The following is an 18,709-nucleotide window of genomic DNA, read 5'->3' as shown; positions in this document are numbered from 1 at the left end:
CTAGTGTATCAAAATAGCCGCTGAGTCTATTGTAAACTACTTTCTCCATTACTTTAGAAAAAGTTGGTAGGATTGATATGGGCCGGTAATTGCTCATATCATTTCTGTCGCCAGATTTAAAGATTGGAATTATCTTGGCAATTTTTGTCATTTTAGGTACAATACCAGTAAGTAAAGAAAGGTTGATACAATAGACCAGTGGCTCTACAATGATGTTAGCAATGGCTTTCATGATGTTACTACATATTCCATCTACACCAGCGGTGTATGAGCTCCTCAACTCCGAGATGATCTTGAGGAGCTCAGTACCATCCGTTGGTTTCATAAAGAATGAATGAATGTAACTACCAGAAAGAAATTGCTTGAAGGTGACACCCTGGGGTTGACTTATCTTCTTAGACAGATTTACACCTATTGAGGCGAAATGATTATTGAAGCTCTGTGCAAGATCAGTTTTGGCATTGCCAAGATCAGGTAGAGTAGTGGGTTTATGTCTCCTGTTGAGGACTTCATTTAACACATTCCATGACCTCCTGCAGTCCCCCTGTGAAGCTTGTAAAAGTTCTGTGTAATGTCTTCTTTTGCCCTTTCTTATGATTTGTGTTAGTTTATTTTTATAAGAAGTATATTTCTCTTTATTTAAGCTAGATGGATTTTTCATATAGGATTTGTAAAGCCTACTTTTGTGTTTAATAGACTTTAAAATTCCCTTTGTAATCCAGGGGTTCTGGAGGGTAGTGCTGCATCTGACAGTTTTCTCAGGGATTGTGTCCTTAATGGAGTCTTGGATTATCTTAATCAGACTGTCATATGCAGCATCAGGAGTTGCACTATCATAAACAGGGTCCCACGACTTGGCCTGTAAATTAACAACTGCTCATTTTACAGAACAATTATTTATTTATGTATCATTAAATTGAATACTATGAAAATTGAAATAACAAAACACAATTTGTGCACTCCCAGCAGATAACATCCCAGCAAAACGTCAATATATAGAGAATTACTCTCCCTTTCTGATTGTGTGTTCACAGTGGACACAAACTTGTCCTTTCCATTAGCGTCCAAACACAAATTATTGCTGCGTTATCATTTTATGTAATGGATTCCTTTGCTATTGTGCTCACTTGCCAGTTCATTAGGCACACTAGGGAAAACAAATGCATTCTAACATAACCGGTCTGAATCCTAACTAAATCATGGCGGTTATAATGTTCAGTTAACTGTGATCATTTTGTGCTGCTGTTAAACTGTATTACTTCCTAGCCCACTGACTAAAATGGTCAAATAATAGAAACGTTTGCAACACAACACAAATTCAATACTACAACAAACAACAGCCTCCAAAATTAAAAACACAGTTGAATCAACAGCTCTTTCAGTTGTTTTAAAGAAATGCTGAATAGTATAACCTTCAAGAAGCTAAGACTTAGCAGGACAGTTATATAAGGATGTTTGTTTTCTCTCGTGTACCTAATGAACTGGCAGGGTATGTGCTGCTGTTTTCATATAACAGTAAAATGACTCACAATAACAGCCACACCATATTATATTAAAAAATGGGTGAAAATGTATCCCTCTTTAAAATCAGTACATCTAATCATCTAATAGTATATTTACACATAAAAAAGGCTTATAAAATATGAAAACACCATCATAAACACACAACTGCAACAGCTTAAGCCGCACTTCCTGTTCTAAAAAAAAAAATCAGGCACCTCTCAGTCATACCTGTCCTCCACCTGTCAATTTTTCCCTCCCGATTGCCGGCCCCGCGTAGCCAATCAGCACACAGCTCGAGCTCTCGTGAAACCAATGAGGGCGCGGCTTCATTCCGGCAGCCCGAGGGGACGCCGGGATAAAAAAACATAGGAGGGAGGGGGAATCGGGAGTGGAAGTGTAGTGATCCGACAGCGAGCATGACAGACGCCGAGGCGCCGAGCGCTCCACCGTCGGCACAGGTGGAAGAGAAACCACAGCCGGAGAGGAAAGTCATAGGTGGGTATAGAAAGTGATCACGATCAGAGAGTCTCTGAATTCACGTACCTTTTAGATATGTGAGTGGGTTAAACTGTTTTGTTTGCTACATAAAAAAAAAAAAAAAGCTTTTGATTCACCTGTCTCACTACTATCCATCACTGGAACTTCGACAAATCACTTTTTTTCTCACTTGAGAGCAACACGTGTTTTACGCATGGTTTTCTAAGTAACTATTTATACCAGGAGAGTGAAAACTACAGTGGACGGCAGCGTGGGAACTATTTGTTTGGCTGCCCGAAAACTGTTGAGTAATAGTAAAGATGACTCCATGACAGGACTGCTTTTTTTTATGTTTGTTTCTTTTCCTTAAATTAAAGTTCAGTGGTTTCTTTCATATTATATATATTTTTTGCGCACAAATAGTTTTTTTAATTTTATTTATTTTTTTTGTGTTAATCTAAAGTGAACTCATGACCTACATTTTCTTTCTATCAGCTGTCGCGCGCGCCCAGCGAGCGGAACGAGGCGCTCGCGCTTTCGCAGGTGCAAATCATTTTTACTGAGAAGCAAACTAACCAATTAAATGCGTCTAGGTGGTTTTCGAAGGAAGCCGCCCCTAGCTTGACAAGTATATTTCGATTGAAAAAAACCAAAAATCTTTAATATATATGTTTATATCACTGCTGTGAAATGTAAAGCCTTGTTTCTGAAGCGGCTTTCCCTCATGACCTCGTGCAGGCCTGGTTTCAAAGTCTTGCCGTTAATGATTGATAACGCAGAACTCCCTTTTCCTGTTGTTAGCGAGGTTGCCATTGATAAGTTCTGTGAGTCGCTTTGAAACCTCGAGTCTTGTGTGAAATCTGAAATATCATGTGTTCCTCCTGCAGCCACCTCGGTCCAAGGCACGGTGAAATGGTTTAACGTGCGCAATGGATATGGCTTCATAAATAGGTAATGTTTTGTTGCGTTGATACATTTTCTTTGAAGGTGTCCAACTTGAATTCACACAGGCTGTTATAATTGGGTTTTATTTCTTCTAGGAATGACACCAAAGAAGATGTATTTGTTCATCAGGTAAGATGATGAATCTTTCAGAGGTGACTGTACCCCACTTGCCAACAAAATAGGTGCACTAATGGAAGTAAATGTTTTCTGAGATCACACTCCTGCCCTAAATCCCCCTTCATGACCATTATAATAAGTCCATTAGTTTTATCAGTGTACCTAATGAACTTGCAAGTGAATGTAGCTTGATGTGTGATGTGTCTCCTCAGACTGCTATCAAGAAGAACAATCCTAGGAAATTTCTACGCAGTGTAGGAGACGGAGAGGTTGTAGAGTTTGACGTGATTGAAGCGGCCAAGGTAAGAATCAGGTGAATGTTTTGGTAAATAATAAACCCTGCTGTTAAGAAGAAAAAAAATGGTATTTTCAGGTTTGTGTGTGGTGTCTCTTAGGGCTCCGAAGCAGCCAACGTCACCGGCCCAGGCGGCGTTCCAGTGAAAGGCAGCCGCTACGCACCCAACAAACGCCGTTTCCGCCGGCGGTTCTTCCCCCGCAGCCCTCGGCCCGATGACCAGAGCAAGCCAGTTGATGGAGAAGCCCCTGCTCCTGAGGCCGACGGATCAGAGGAGAATGATGGAGCGAGGACCCAGCAGCAGCAGCAGCAGCAGCGCCGGCGTAGGCCGCGCAGACCACGGCAGGAGGGACAAGATGTAAGCTGGAGCAAAAGGATGATTAGAAAGGAACCTGTAGAAATAATCAGCAGCATCCTTCAGTTTTCTGTTTCATTTTATTAAACTGAGACAGAGTGATGAGAGATTAAGGATTTAGCAATGAGGAGAGGTGTAGCAGGACAAGGTTGTTGTGATTTATTAGTAAGTACTTAAAATTGTGTAAGAAGCTCTTCTGTTAACTACCAGTCTTGTAGTACTAGTCTTTTCTTGTTTGATATCTGTTCTCCTCTGTTCACAGGGTGAAGTTGGAGAGCAGAGAGAGGGAGCTGCAGAGGGTGACCAATCACAACGGCCGCCACGGCGCAGATTCTTCCGCCCATACCGCAGGTACCTTGAAGTTGCTGCTTAGAAATTACTACCTTTTGGTGAAGTATTCTTAGAAACTTGGAGGTGATTGAATGTATGATATGCCTTTCCTTTCAAATCAGACCGTTCCGCCCTCGTCCAGCTACTGATCAGTCTGAAGATGGGCAGCAGGCAGCGGCTCCAGAGGAGAGCCAGGAGCAGGAAGATATGAAGCAGATAGAGGGCTCTCAAGGCCCCCAGACCAATGGAGAAGCAGCTGACGGCCAAGGCCAGAAACGACGCCAGCCTAGACGACGCAGGCTAAGAAACTCGGAGTCCTCAGCCTCAAAAGTAAGTGATTAAATATTTATGTATAATACACCGTTAACTAATCTTCCAAACAAAACTAACATAAGTGCAAAACATGAAAATGAAACAAAGCTCAGGATACAATATTAAAGATCTAATGTAGGTCAAGAAAGAAAGAAAGATGTTAATGAATAAAAATGGTCTCTGAAAGCTGCAGAGCTGCTTCTGTATAAGTAGAATTAGTTGGGTTGAGTGGTGTGATGAGCATATGATGCTTTGCATCAGTATTAATTCCTGGTGTGGAACTTTTGTTGCACGGTTTCCTTTTGCTCTCTCCCTGTGTCGTTTATGTCTTAATACTATGAGCTCAAAAGTAAAAACCATGTCTTGTGAACATGCCATAGTTGATCAGTTCTTTCAACGTAGGGCATCAGTTGATCTTTTATAGAGTAGCAGTTCTCATAAGTGATCTCAACCCTTGACCCTAAACATTCAAATACTCCTTACTGCAGTGGCTTACTGTTGGGTCCTTAACACGTTTTTCTGCTTGCACATACTGAAGAATGATACAGAGAAGTCTGCATCAGAGCCTGGTACCCCACCTCAGACCTCAAAATCAGCTGACGTGAAACCCGCATCAAAATCACCAAAGGCTTCCCCCAAAACATCTCCTAAAGTACCCAAATCAGCCGAGGTAAGGCGTTAAAACGGACACTTTTTGTTTTCCTTGCATCTTTTTACTTTTACTGGTGGTTATAGTTTCCTTCTCCTCCGCAGGCAGCTGCCCCAACAATCCCAGCACCAACAGAGTGACGTCTGAGAGAGGACAGCCATGTGACCCTTGGCAAGAGGTGGGACCCCATGCTAGAGTGGTGCAACCCTGGGTTATGCAGAGTGGGAGGCATTAGAGCGTAGGGTTGCACTTCTTGTGCCACGTTGCCTATCTTCTACAGAGGGCCAGATGACGGACATTAGCGGGCTGTTAAGCCAAGTGAATGGATTTAAGGTGGAATGATGAGTCTTTGAAAGGAGTCTTTAAGGGCTCTAATGTTTGGACTAAGTCTTTTGTTTATTACAGGGAATGTTTTTGGCTCTGGAAACCAGGATTTCACACTTATATAATCCTTGTTTCAAGATTTGTCTTGTGGTAAATGTTTTTGTTTCTCACCGTCTTTCTTTCAATCCCTGCGTCTCCATTGCGTTTTTATTTGCATTTTTGTTTCTCATAGGTCCTAGGGTTGGAGGACTGGACTAATTTCAGAACACATGCACTGCTCTCCCCTCACTGCACTTCCCCATCCTCCAACTCACCTCGTCCCGCTGTCATCCCTCAGGCCCCTTCTCCCCTCATCTTGTTTTGTCTGTGTAGACACTGGCCTTTGGAGAGGGGAGGGGCGGGGTGGGGAAGAAAGGGGATACAGGTGGTTGGTGGGTGCATATTTAGAAATTAAAAGTACATCTTTAAAAAGAAAAATGGGAAAGAATGGACAATCTGCTTGGTAGCCCAGTTATTCCAACCCCCCTTAGAACAATTTTCTTTAATTGATGGGGCAGATTAAGTAGTTTATAGACGAACCAGCCTTGTTTTTTATTTAACTTTTTAATTTGGTTGAAGAGGGGAAACCCAAGCAGGTGTGTAGTTGGTGGTGCATTATGGGAGTTAGTTTAGTTCTGCTACCACCTCAGTTGTTCTAACATACTACTCCCTTCATCTCCGAGGAGGATGGATTGATGAAAAGAAACTTTATTTCCTTTTGTTTTACTTATCTGTGTGTGCTTTTCTTTGGAGGCGGTCATGTGCAATGTTAATACTTAAAATGCTAATTAATAAATCATGTTTGCAAATCTCAGGACTCGGTTCTTATTTCTTCAAGTTCTCACAGTGACTTGGATCCTGATTAGAAGACCATTTCCAGACATGGTTAGAAATTAATGGAAGCCCTCTGGTGTTTTCAGTAATATTATTATTTACAGTTCTCCACACGGACCACAGCATCAGTATTCACTCTGTACAAATAAAAGGTCCTCTCTAAACACTCTCATACAAATATTCTCCGGAAGGCAGTGGACAATACACACCTTTAAAATAATGTACGTTATAACGGCACACATGAAACAAACTTGAAGCTTGAATTGAAATAAAATTAAAAAAAAAAAAAAAAAAGCTCCACTTTACAGTCAGCCCTTGTGATTGCACATTTAACTCGAGTATGTCAGGCTTTTGTTTACAAAACCAAGCTGGACTGCATAAAGAATTAAAACTTTTAGACCCTCATACCTTTTTAATATAAACAGACACACTATATGTACATATGAAGTACCAAAATAGTTTTATCTTTAAAAGCATTTGTGCAGAGAGTAGTTTGACACATTACAGTAGCTGGGACTCAATGGCTGGCATCTATCTACACTGATCCAATACCTGCTTTTTGGTACTTAAACTGCAAAATAGAAGTCTAAAATCTTAGTATAGAACCCCAAGAGATCTGGATAAACATTTTAAAATTGATTTCAACCTCATTAAAGAACAAGTGTTTGATGATTTTTAACAGTTGAATAATTAGGTAGGTGAAAAAAATGTATTTAAACCCAAATCCTGTAGTTAGAAAAATAGAAATGCCATATCTATAGCCTCTTAAATCTGTCTTCCCATCTTCAGTTAAAACAGTTAAAAACACAAAAAAGCCAAGCTCCATCAGCTGTTCATCCTACTGTTTCTGTACCTCCAAACCTTGAAAGCTTTGGATGTCTTTGTTCATAAAGTGCAGGAATTCTAAAGTCTCTCCACCATCGTCTGTCAATATCGTCACTGAGTGCATCACCTTGGAATAAAATCCTACCATATTGGTAATGTTAATGCCTCAACAGTCCAGACACATTATTATGTGCATCGTATTCCTTGAAACTACAGCGGTCAACCCTTAATCCATAGGTTTGTAGGCTTTCAAGTCAAGGCTGGATTCACAACCATTAACATTGTATTGGTGTGGTACCAGCAAAGGACAATTCCAAAAAACACCCATATTGTCACACAATTTTAACACTGCTTTGGCGCCACAATCTATATAAATACAACATTAGGCCCCAATATTCACGTCATAAAATAAAAGTTTGGATTCAGTTCTGTGTGAACAGTTAATCTCAAGTTGTACTCCATTTCGCCTTCAACAGGGACTCCTCAGTTAATGCTTTCCTCCCCCAAGTAATCCAACTCTGTGCTGGGCTTGTCCATGTCCATGTCCATGTCCATGTCCATCATCCCTGCCACCGAGTGTTGGTGGAAGTTGGCTGAAATCTGGTCGAAGGTCTTGCCCCGCGTCTCTGGCACCCGGAAGAATGTGAAGATGAGGAAGAAGAGGAGGAGCACCGCAAAGATCAGGAAGACGTATGGGCCACATAGGTCCTAGGGAAGGATGGGAGGAAAGTCAGCTTATGAGAAGTAGACTTTGGATGTTTCCAAAACAAATTGCTAGAGATAGATTCTCATCACTGTTTCGGACATCTACAGTATCCACCGAAGGTACTCACAGCAACATATTGGAAGCCCATGCCAATGATGAAGTTGGCAGTCCAGTTAGAACAGCCTGCCACAGCCATGGCAGCTGGCCTTGGACCCTGAGAGAACAGCTCGGCCACGAAGAACCAGGGGATGGGACCTGGGCCGATCTCGAAGAAGGCCACAAATCCAAAGATGGCTAGCATGCTGATGTAGCTCATCCAAGGAACACTCTCCTGTCAAGTGAAAGAAAAGAGGAGTCAGAATCTCCCAAATCAACAACGTAACAGGACCTCCTAGGCTTATTATTAGTTTTGCTTTGGGTGACTCACCAGTAACGCGAGAGCCATGGTCATGACGATGGCACAGATGCACATTCCTCCCAGTCCTAACATGTGGAGCGTCCGTCGACCCATCCTCTCCACTAAGAAGAGCTGCAAATGTGAAGAAAAACTGTTAGCAGAGAGGCTGATATCCACAGTAAAGGTTGTTAAAACATACATGATAAGTGAGTGGGTCCATGAGTTTATGGTAAAATCGGATTCATATTGGCCTTGCGCGGCTTTGCTAGCAGCTCCGTGAGGTGAATATAGTGGTGCTAGCATGCTACAAACAGGCTTACAACAGTCACAATCTTAGTTTAGCTTGTTAGCATTTTCTAATTAGCACCACATATAGAAACTGGGACAGAGCAGAGAGGTGAAATGTAACAAAGGTTTCCCAGAAAGAATCAAAAACCATGGCAAAGACATTGGTGTGCACTTCAGACCGATCAGTCCCAGCCGTTGCTTCTAATGTTTCCTATATGTAAGAAGCTACGCTGGTCTTTCAGTTTTTCACTTAAAATCCTATAAGTCACCCTGATTGAGGAACTAGCGGAAACCTTGGGATCACCAAACTCATGAGGATACATCCTGTGGGAATGGAGTAATCCAACAGAAATAGCAATGTATCCAGTGAGATACTTCAGTCTGGACCAAAGTGGTGGACAAGTAAACAGAGCAGCATTGCCGTCCCTGGAGCAGTACCGCTAGCTTAGCCTAAGTCATGCTTCTTGACCCATTCAATGACATTGAAACAACTTGACTTCCCAAACTAATCTTGGCCTATTTGGATGCAGAAGTATTTGATAGGCACGCACCAGAAAAAAAGGAGGAGATCGGCCAACTCTTATCTTATTTACTCATTGATAACAGTGTTAAACAGTAATAGAGACACGCTGGACTGTAGTCTTTATCGCACTATGTTTAAAAAGAGATTAACGCGTAGAACTAAAATGTCTCGATGGAAAAAAGGAATGTATGAAAGAGTCCAGATAAACGTTGGTGTGATTTCTCACCGACACCACAGTGAAGGCACAGTTCACTACTCCCGCTCCTATGGTGGCATACACTGGACTCTGGACCCCTGCCTTCATGAAGATACTGGTGGAGTAGTAGAATATCTGCCAGAGGGGTAAACAGACTTAGGTCAGGTCTGATTAAACAGTTTAGAGATGTGTTTTTTTTTTATGATGCTGTTGATGTCACTGTGATGCAAAATGCAATAAACAATGTGATACTCTAGTTGCCCTGAATGAAGCTGACTCACTGCGTTGACCCCAGACAGCTGCTGGGAGAGCTGCAGCAGGATGGAGATGATGATGGGCTGGCGGTAAAGCGAGGAGCGGAAGAGCTCTGGGATGGACACCTTCCTCTCCATGTCCATCCTCCTCTTCTCCTCCTTCATCTCGGCCAGCATGTCGCCCACCTCCTGCCTGCCCGTTAACCTCCTCAGGCCTGCACGGACAAGAAACATCCATGAAATGGGTTATTTTTTACCACGCTCTTACAAGAAATCGTTTGAGGTTCGGGTTTTGGCTGCTTTGAAGGAGTAATCATGCTGTAAGGCACGTATATAAGATCTAACATGTATTATACTGTAAAGCCACGGGGTGATTTAAATGCCTGATCGAACCAAAATTACAGCAACAAGTAAAGTTACTGAGGAAACAATAGCATATGATGACAAATGTTGGGCTCGCAACGCTGGAGTTTCATCGTGACATTTTCTGGATATCTTGTGTTTCTCTTCCCCCCAAAATTGGAAGACATTCTAAAAAGACTAGTTAATAATGAAGAGGCAGATATCCAGTTGCATTGATTAAGCTCCAAAAACACTGGAGCCTACGCTTCCCATAATTCAACTGAACAGAATTTCTCAGCTGGCCTTCCCAGCCTCCAATTTACCTTCTTCTTTCAAATGCCAGTGTAAATCTGCTACATGATAATAGCAAACAGAGCAGTCTGAACTCACCACTCTTGGCGTGGTGCTCCTGACACCGGACGATGTAGAGGAATCGGGGGCTCTCAGGGCAGAAGGGCAGCAGAGCCATCTGAAGAACAGTCGGCACGACGGTTAGACCCATCAGGACAGGCCACAAGTGTTCGCTGCCGAGTAAAGACTCTAAGCCGAGGATCTGCGCGGGGAGAGGAACCAAGTTCAACTTTATTAAAGATAATAATGAGTCCTTTAAAAGATGGGACTTAAGAGAAAACTTTTCGATACAACGCAATGAGGGAAAATGAGCGTCGTGACAGGGAGAGAGGCAGCAGGGAGTCGTGTATTCTTTCGTTGGCTGCCCTACCTGAGCTATGAGAATCCCAGTGACTATAGCCAGTTGGTGCAGCGTGCCCAGTGCCCCTCGGAGACTCGTCGGTGCGATCTCCCCCACGTACATCGGCGTCAAGCTGGCCGCCAACCCTGCACGGAGGACAGAGAGGACAGGTGAAAGTCAGAAAACACGTCCCGATCGCGTAGAGAGGAAAAGGGGGGAACAAAGGCCGGCTCACCGCAGAAGGCGCCGATGACAAAGCGTCCGAGGATCATCATCTCAAAGGAGCGACAGAGCTTGGCCAACCCCATCAGACTTCCACCAATGAAGGCAAACAGGTTGTTTATGAGCATGGCTTTCCTCCTGGAAGAAACACAGACACACTCACGTGGTAAATATGAATCCCATTGCAGCATGAGCTAAATTATTAAAGAGTATAAGAGAATAAAAGACATTACACATGGGCTTTCTAGCTCTGTTTAGACGTGTGGAAAACTGTCTTTATATATTTTGTCCTCCAGATGGCAGTGTTACACAAAAACCCTCGACTACGGCTGCAACTAGATGTTGTATTTAAACTGAAAAATGTTGCGCAAGGCACGGATAAGACTCAATCCTCCAGGGAAACCAGAATATATAATACATTCACGTACTGTAAGAGTTTCTGCTTCCCACATAATTTTGACGCAGCATCCAGCACAGGCCCGACAGAATAGATAACAGCAGCAGCTATTCAGTTTTAAAACATATAAAATGTGATCTTATTATAATATAATAGCTTGGGTTTTTATATCTGTTAATTTGCAGACTCCTCGCATGTTTCATTTCCCTTCTCCAAACAATAAGACCTTCACATGAGACTTGAGCTGCATCTAAATCCCTCTGACCTCACAGGTCACTGCATGTCGTACAGTCTTTGCCAGCCGCGCCGGTGACAGCGGCTTTTTTTAGGAAGACCTTGTCCTGAGTGCACCCACGCCGAACGCTACCGCCGCCCCCCCCCCCCCCCCCCACACACTCTTCCACCCCCGCTTCTGACCCATCGCCGCCTGCTCTGTGAAGATCCCCTTTCAGCCAGTGGAAGCTGCGGGCTGCAGTCCAGTTTGCATCCCGGCCTCGGGTTGCAGCGGAAACTGGGCTGACGCGCTACATCCTGGGCAGAGCTGGGAGGTCAGGATCCATTTTGGATTTGCGCGGAGGTGGGAAAGAGACGTTGATGTATCATAAAAGTACTTTGTGTTCGTGGGACGGCAAAGCCTGGGAAGTAATACTATAATTTTGCAAGATTGAGTGCATGAACCTTTCTGGCCTCATCGTCTTTCGTGTTGTAACAACTGTACTGATCCTTAAAAAATGGTCTAAAGGAGCATAAAGGAACCAGGACCTTCAAGCCTTAATTGTATAGGTAGTAGTATTGATAGACAGGAAGTGATGGGGTGAGGGAGAGTGGATGATGCACGGGGAAAGGGTGCAGGCTGAAATCAAACCTGGGCCACTGCAGTGACAACTATAGGCTTAGATTATGGGCTGCCCCCTGTACCATGTGAGCTGTCGGGGCAACTGACACCTCACGCCTACTTCATGTCCATCTGGAAAGCCTTACAGGACGTACTGTATGTTTTTTTTTTGTCTCTGGCAGCTCGAAAAGCCGACAAAACTACGAACTAGCACCTGAACCTCTGATAATTCAGCTGAGGCCTGGTGTGTCCCTGAAGCTTGTGTCGCTTAGGCAACATACACCGTTCCAACCACTAGAAGTAACTCAGTTTGAGTCCTCCTACCTTCCCAGCCACTCGGAGACAAAACCCACGCAGAAGGAGGACAGCATGCCCCCGATGGAGAAGATGGCCACGGACAGCGACCACAGGGAGGTGAGGGTCCCTGAGGGGATGGGCTCTCCGTACCGGTACACCCATGTCGCATTGTAGTCCTCCTCAATGATCTGCGGGGGGGGGGACAAAGATAAACAGTAGTAAGTCTCTAAGAACGTTCTAGGATTGAAGCAACATGAAGAACAAGGCAAGTTCGAAGCTTGTGGTTCTTCAAGCTTGTATTAAGGTTTTAAAATCCACCAAGTATGATCCGTCAGTAGGAGTTATAAGAGCTATCAGTCCATATGTTCAATACGCAAAATCCAGAGCCAGCAGCTCACTACAACAACTCTGTCGTATCAAACGAGCTGAGAATACCACACACGTAAAGACACAGCGGCTCAGCTTCTATTTCGGTTTTAGCATCTCTGCCCTGTTAGCAGTGAGCCAGGTTCATCAGAAGATCCCCCGATGAACTTGGCTCACTGCCCAGCCAGAACCTGGCTTGGCTTACTTCCCTCGCGTCCATTCATCTCCTCGACTGACTGGACGGTGACCACAAATGCATAACCAGTACTGGCGGGGCTCACCGTCGGGACAGGCAAAACCCAGGAACTGTTTGGGGGACCCCAGGCGGCTACCTTTTGGCAAATTTTGCAATGGCAACCACAAGCTTCCTTGAGCCTATGGCGGCTCTAAAAGTTGTATCTATAATACACCAGAGCCCCCCGCTGATTTGGACTAGTGTGTTTGCCTGGGGTAAAGGAGGATCGCTACTGATATATATATTGATATGTGCAACAGAGGCATTTTCAGTCCTTGTAAGAGCGTGCTGCATGTGAAACCAACTCATAAATCCTTCTGGATGCATTTTTTCCATTCAGTGTCCAGGCGTGCTGCTGGAACGCCTGACTGCAACATGAGCAGCAGCATATTTTATGACCAGAGCCGGTTTTTAAAAATCACGTGCCGCCGTCTATATATACACATACTGTACATACAGTGTTTGTATTTGAAGGCTCCTCCTCGTGCGCCCGCGGCAACATGTTTCCTTTTGGATGTGACAGAAAAGTAACCATATACCTGCTCCTTCGCCAGAAAGCAAACAGAAATATCTTCTCTTTTTCCATTACACCGGAGGCGGACGTGCTTTGGCATTGACGGAATCCCGTGACGAGGACGTCGTCACCGTGTTGACACGGCTAAGATCAGATCCTGCTTTCGGGCCCTGCTCGGACCCGGTGCTAACATCCGAGCCGAGCAGTGGAACATCTTAAAATACAGGTGTGAACACAGTTATAATCTGAGCTTTGGTCGAGTCTCTAAAGAAATAAATGTCACAGGAAATGAATAATAACTAAAAGGGTGTGGGTGAGATTCTACAGCTTGCTCCAAAGTTTGTATCATGTCCCCATGTCTGTTGTTTGAGGTCCCTTAGAGGCAGCATCTATTAAAATATTCTGCTGCACCCCAAACTGTGATCGGATCTCGAGACACATTTTAATGACAGGTGTGGAAACATGCACCTAAACGGGTACTGTTGATGATCGGATCAGGCCCCAGGTCAGGCCCTTGAATGTAAAGTGTTCACCTCTTTTGCTTTTAGTGACTTCAGGGAATCACCTGCATGACATTTTCTCGCCATGCTGTCTGATGTTTATTTTCGAAACATCATCAGACGCCATGGCGGGATGTTGTGGAGTCCAACACCTTGTAAAATGATGAAGTTATGTGCAACAGCTCAGTTGGCGTCTGGTTAGCCTCCTGCATCTTACACCACCACTTCCACGGCACGTTATTGGGACATTACAAATCATCAGAACTCCTGCTAAGATGCTTGTTTTTTTTACCTTCTGAGGTGCATTGATAACGCCGATGTTGTACCCAAACTCTAGAGATCCCAGGACAGCAGTGAAGACCGAGAGAGCAAGGGTTCCAGTCACTGTCTGGGAGCAGAAACAAGCACAAAAGACACACAAAGAGGCGTGAGTAACATTTAAAAAGGCGCGCTATTTTCAGAGCGGCGAATCATTTCCGAGAAGTGTTTTCACATGGCGAATAATAAGAGAGCTTAAATGGACAATTAGGACCGGCTTTAATTACACCGCCCCACCACTATGATCTATTTTTAGCCGTGATCCTAATGAGAGACAATCTCTCGAGCGGCGTCCGTGACTTCCCCGGCTACTTTACTGTTGACGCCTGAACTTTAACTTCCCACCAGTTTCCCATCGGGCCACGGGCACCTGTCTCCACGGTGACAGACAAGTTGACCTTGGGGGAAATGACGTCGCCCTCTCCGGCGAGGTGCATTTCGAAAAAGAGCAATTGCATAACGGCCACTCACATTAAGTTACCAGTCAGGAGTCTAAAGACACGGTTTTGTGGTGATTTAATGTTAATTTTCATGCTTTGTGGGGTTTTGTTTTCTACAAGCTTTGAGCAGAGGTTTCTGGATAAACAGAAAAACACAGAGTGATAACAAGACTTCCTGGAAAGTTGACATTTTGGGGATGTGGGCCTTTAATCATGTGACTATTTATTGTGAACCTTTATTTGTGTGGACGAGAGGTTTTATTGTGGGGAAAACACAGCAAACGCATGATTTGTATTATTTGAATTGTGTTTAACTAATGATAAAACACATACGTCGTCCTTATCCCATAGTTTTACTTGATTCATTTGATCCTCTCATTCTTTTCTTTACAATAGATCAGTTTGGAAAATTCCCCAGGCAGGTCTGTAACGCTGACCTTGCTGTGTTGAGTCTCCAGATAAGCGCTGTTTAGTATTCATGACCCAAAACAAAAGGGAGTGCGTCCTTGCAGAAAAGGTAAAGCGGCCGTTAAAGCTTTAATACGCTTTCGGGGTGGGATTTCAGCTGAACGATCAGTAAATGATTCACTTTTCACTTGAATTCATCTGCACCAGCTGTTAAGACGTGTCAAAAAAAAGAAAGAGACTTGTCTCATTTGTAACTTTGAACCTATAAAACGGCAACTGATCCAAATACAAAACCAAAAAAATAATAATCAGATGTATTCCTGTGTGTTTTCCCTTTAACTTTCTTTTGCAGTTGATTTAATAATAGAGCTAAAACATCTGAGCTAATCTTCGCGTTCCTCTAACATCACACCACAGACAGTGTCCTCGTGGTCTGTCTCCAGTGAATTGAGCGAAGATGCTTCAGGAATTTTTGCCCTGATGGCATCACAGACTGCACTGTGGACTCTTTTTAGCTCCTAGATCTCAATTATTAACAGTCAGAAAGACGTAAGACAAAATAATCTGGCATTTGGAAATGATCTGTGCAAACCAGCTGGAGGTTTGTTTGTTTTGTTTTTTTAAACACAGACACTGTTTATAAGGGTGGTGAAAAGGAACCGGTTCAGCTAGAAGGCCTTCACAGTTCAGAGCTCTGGCCTGTAAACTAAAATGACTGGTCAAGGTCACAGCGCAGGATTAAATCGTGATTTTCCCCACTAACACTGACTGTTATTTTATTACATCCTCACTTGTTACTTTGTGATCCGATTAAAGCACAATATGAGCCACTCTGTGTTCATTTATTGGATTATATTAGACAGATGATTCTGCAAAGCAAATCACTCGATTTGTCTAAAGCCTTTTTGTACAACGGAGACAAACCCGTGCGTAAAATCTGTCTGCGCCCAACTTTGAAATGCGCACGGAATTAGCTAAAAATAACTAAATAAAAATCTTACTGCTGCGCCTAAATGTCCAAATCACTTTTGCGACGGTATAAAAAAGCACAAATAGATTGACAAACTGTGAGTAAGTTACCTCCCCTCCAAGCTGCTGAAACCCGGCCGGCATGATTTTGGCAGCTCCAGGCGCCCAGTAGCAGTTGGTGACAGATGCGTCTGGTGCCAAATGGAAACGAACCCCCTGCTTGAGAGCACTTTAGCACCAAAAGTAGATTTATTAGATCCAAATGAGAAGCCCCAAAGTGACGGAACCGGCGCGTCCTGTCCTGTCCTGTCCTGTCCTGCAGGTTGTCCTCCTTTCTTTGAAGTTTGTGTTGTCCGTTCAGCCGGGATAGAGTGACACCCACGTGCATGCGTCCTCTCGTATGCACAGGAGAGAGAGGGGGGGAAGGGGGTGCGGCCGCTGCTCCGGAGAGGCCCCGTGGGCTGATCTTGAGGTCCTGCAACAGAGGTCGAGACGCAAGCAGGAAGCTCTCCTGACCTTAACTGTCATTGGCTGGAGTTGAGAGGAGAGAGTACAGGAAGAAGACACTGGAGTGGCACAGAAGAGGTGTCTGGTTTTTATTGTGGAGTGCATGAGCACTGACTCACAAGAGATGTGATTACATTTTAAGATTCCTCTTTAAATCAACAATCATTTATCAATCTCTGAGCTCTGAGCCAGAGGTTTGCAGACAGCCAAATTTAGTCTTTGGTTGTATGAGCTCTGTTATATAAGTCCACTGTTATTTTAACAGTATTTAAACAATAACCTCGTGCAGTAAGATGTGATTTAATGTTGTGAACATTTTTTTTTTTTTTTTTTCCTCTTGAGCTGCATCATTGCCAATCTGATCTGGACCTCTATATCTGTGAATCTATTTAAAGGTTAACATGAGGCTACATGGTTGCACAGGTGTGGGAAGTCACAGTCCACCGCCGTGACTCAACGTTTCTCATGGGCAGCAAAGAGGGGCTCGTCTTTGCTGCCCTAGTTGCCATTGTCTCTCTTCTGAACAGTCATAAATCCTTTTCTATTTCAGGTCACATGCCAAAGAGGTCACACTCCACATCTCACTCCCACCCCACCCCCCTGGTCCACAAACCCTCCCTGCACACAACAAAGCTCGGTCCTCCTCCTGCAGGCAACAGGTGGATGCTAAATTTGGGCCGTGCCACCTGTGGAAGCAGTGTGGGTGTGGTCAGGTTGAAGTTAGGATACGGGAGGTGTATTAGGGGGGTGTGTAGTGGGAGGGTTTACATGGGTGGGAAGAGTCGAGATCTGCCAAAGAGCTCGGTGGAAAAATATCCACACTACATGGCTTTATCAAAGGATTCCTCTCCGCCCCTTTCAGACTCAACCCCCACCTCACGCCACTCTCTCCTTGGAGCTGGCCGCCGTCGCCTTTTCCTTTTGCTGTCCTCATACGCACATTGAGAAACGGTGAGAGAAGAACCTGACACCACTCAACTAAAGCCAGGGCCTCGAGCACAGTCATGTGTGACTCTGACTAAATGCAGAGAAACTTTACACCATCAGAACATTTGTGTTGAGCCTCTGTCAACGTAGTTTAAGTAGTTATATATGCAACCAGTGGGAGACGGACGAGATACTTTTTTTGGAAATATTATCACATGAATTCAAACAGAGAGAGAGACAAGAACACGGATGGAGCTACAGGCTCAGAAAATAGAATAAATACACAACTTGGCTACCTACAGTCAATATTTTCAACAGAAAACTGCACGAAATGTCACCTGTGTTGTCCCCAAACTTGAGGTGGCTGGTTGTGTGTTTGTTTTTACCGTTATCCGACCAGAAGAGTCACACCGCCACAAAGACGCAGACGTCACATGACTAGCCCAGATTGTGTAAATACTGTTCCTCCTTGTCATGACCTGTATATGTGTGTGTGTGTGTGAGTCTCATGATGGATGGCAGGTGTTGAAGTGAATATTTGCTGTCAGAGAGACACCAAGCTTTATCTTCCTGGCTGATGTCTTAAGATTTTGTTTCAGTATTACCACATAATTGTCCTTACCCAAAACATGATGCTGCTACCTCTATGCTTCACAGTTGGGATGTTGTTGTTTGGCATCCTGGCCTTCCTCTTTTTCCTCCAGACATAACAATGGCCATTATGGTAATGTTATTACAATGAAAACATCTACCTGTGAATGATATTTGGAAACATTTCTTGTGTCATGTATTGCCAAGATGCGCCGACTGAGATGCAAAAACTATAGCTAGTTACCATGGAATCTGTGGAGGGGTTAAAATTATTATTTTTATTTTTTTTTATTACTTCGCCCTAAGTGTATGTAAACTGTAGCTGGATTTTGGCCCTCTTGTGGCACTTTAGGAAACTGAGGTTTAAATCCTCCTCCATACAACAAGACACAGTGTGGCCCCTTGATTACAATAAACCCACAGAACGACTACCAGAGAAATCAAAAGTCACATCTTATCTATATATATGTAATATTCCCGCAGTCACCCTGGACTCTGTCCATGTAGCCATGGTAACCGCTGTAAGAAATTCAAAACACTCAGCCTCTTATCCCGCCTCATGGCAGGCACACTATGAGATATTAAATTACACAAAGCATGAGATTAGTTCAAAGTTGCACCGCAACGTTACGAGAATAAAATTAATCCTGCAAACTCTCTGCCCTCATCCTGTTCTGTTCCACTATTGTATCTATATGTGGTGCCACCCTGGATCAAGTTCAGAGTGGACTCTTTGGCCCCATCAGCACATTCATTCAAAGGTCAGCCAGCCACCTATCCC

The 18,709-nt window shown here is 43.9% G+C and overlaps 2 protein-coding genes across 2 annotated transcripts; one reads left to right on the top strand and one right to left on the bottom strand.

The window, feature by feature from the left end:
• The first annotated feature begins 1,903 nt into the window (after window positions 1-1,903).
• Window positions 1,904-6,153, top strand: LOC311501478 (Y-box-binding protein 2-A-like). Its single transcript, XM_084563324.1, has 10 exons — window positions 1,904-1,998; window positions 2,868-2,931; window positions 3,021-3,054; window positions 3,255-3,344; window positions 3,438-3,695; window positions 3,955-4,043; window positions 4,145-4,352; window positions 4,873-5,004; window positions 5,088-5,161; window positions 5,540-6,153. The coding sequence occupies exons 1-9, from the start codon at window positions 1,920-1,922 to the stop codon at window positions 5,121-5,123; spliced, it is 990 nt and encodes a 329-aa protein (XP_084419450.1). The 5' UTR covers window positions 1,904-1,919; the 3' UTR covers window positions 5,124-5,161; window positions 5,540-6,153.
• A 1,029-nt stretch (window positions 6,154-7,182) lies between these two features.
• LOC311494299 (solute carrier family 2, facilitated glucose transporter member 4-like) lies at window positions 7,183-16,047 on the bottom strand (the record flags this gene model as incomplete). The annotated part of the gene is made up of 11 exons (XM_084553280.1): window positions 7,183-7,713; window positions 7,839-8,042; window positions 8,139-8,240; window positions 9,146-9,250; window positions 9,397-9,584; window positions 10,102-10,264; window positions 10,433-10,548; window positions 10,638-10,762; window positions 12,181-12,341; window positions 14,061-14,156; window positions 16,015-16,047. 11 exons carry the CDS (start codon window positions 16,045-16,047, stop codon window positions 7,489-7,491), a joined length of 1,518 nt encoding a protein of 505 aa, XP_084409406.1. The 3' UTR covers window positions 7,183-7,488.
• Window positions 16,048-18,709: the final 2,662 nt, after the last annotated feature.

Source organism: Chelon labrosus, assembly GCF_963514085.1.
Source record: "Chelon labrosus genome assembly, chromosome: 1".
Lineage (NCBI taxonomy): Eukaryota > Metazoa > Chordata > Actinopteri > Mugiliformes > Mugilidae > Chelon > Chelon labrosus.
This window is presented reverse-complemented; position numbering and strand designations above follow the sequence as displayed.

What these genes read in the sequence shown, in the direction of transcription:
- LOC311501478 (XM_084563324.1), top strand. Translation starts at nt 1,920, where the DNA reads ATGACAGACGCCGAGGCGCCGAGCGCTCCACCGTCGGCACAGGTGGAA. An exon ending in GGATATGGCTTCATAAATAG is followed by an intron (nt 2,932 to 3,020) that starts GTAATGTTTTGT and finishes TATTTCTTCTAG; the next exon opens with GAATGACACCAAAGAAGATG. An exon ending in AAGTACCCAAATCAGCCGAG is followed by an intron (nt 5,005 to 5,087) that starts GTAAGGCGTTAA and finishes TCTCCTCCGCAG; the next exon opens with GCAGCTGCCCCAACAATCCC.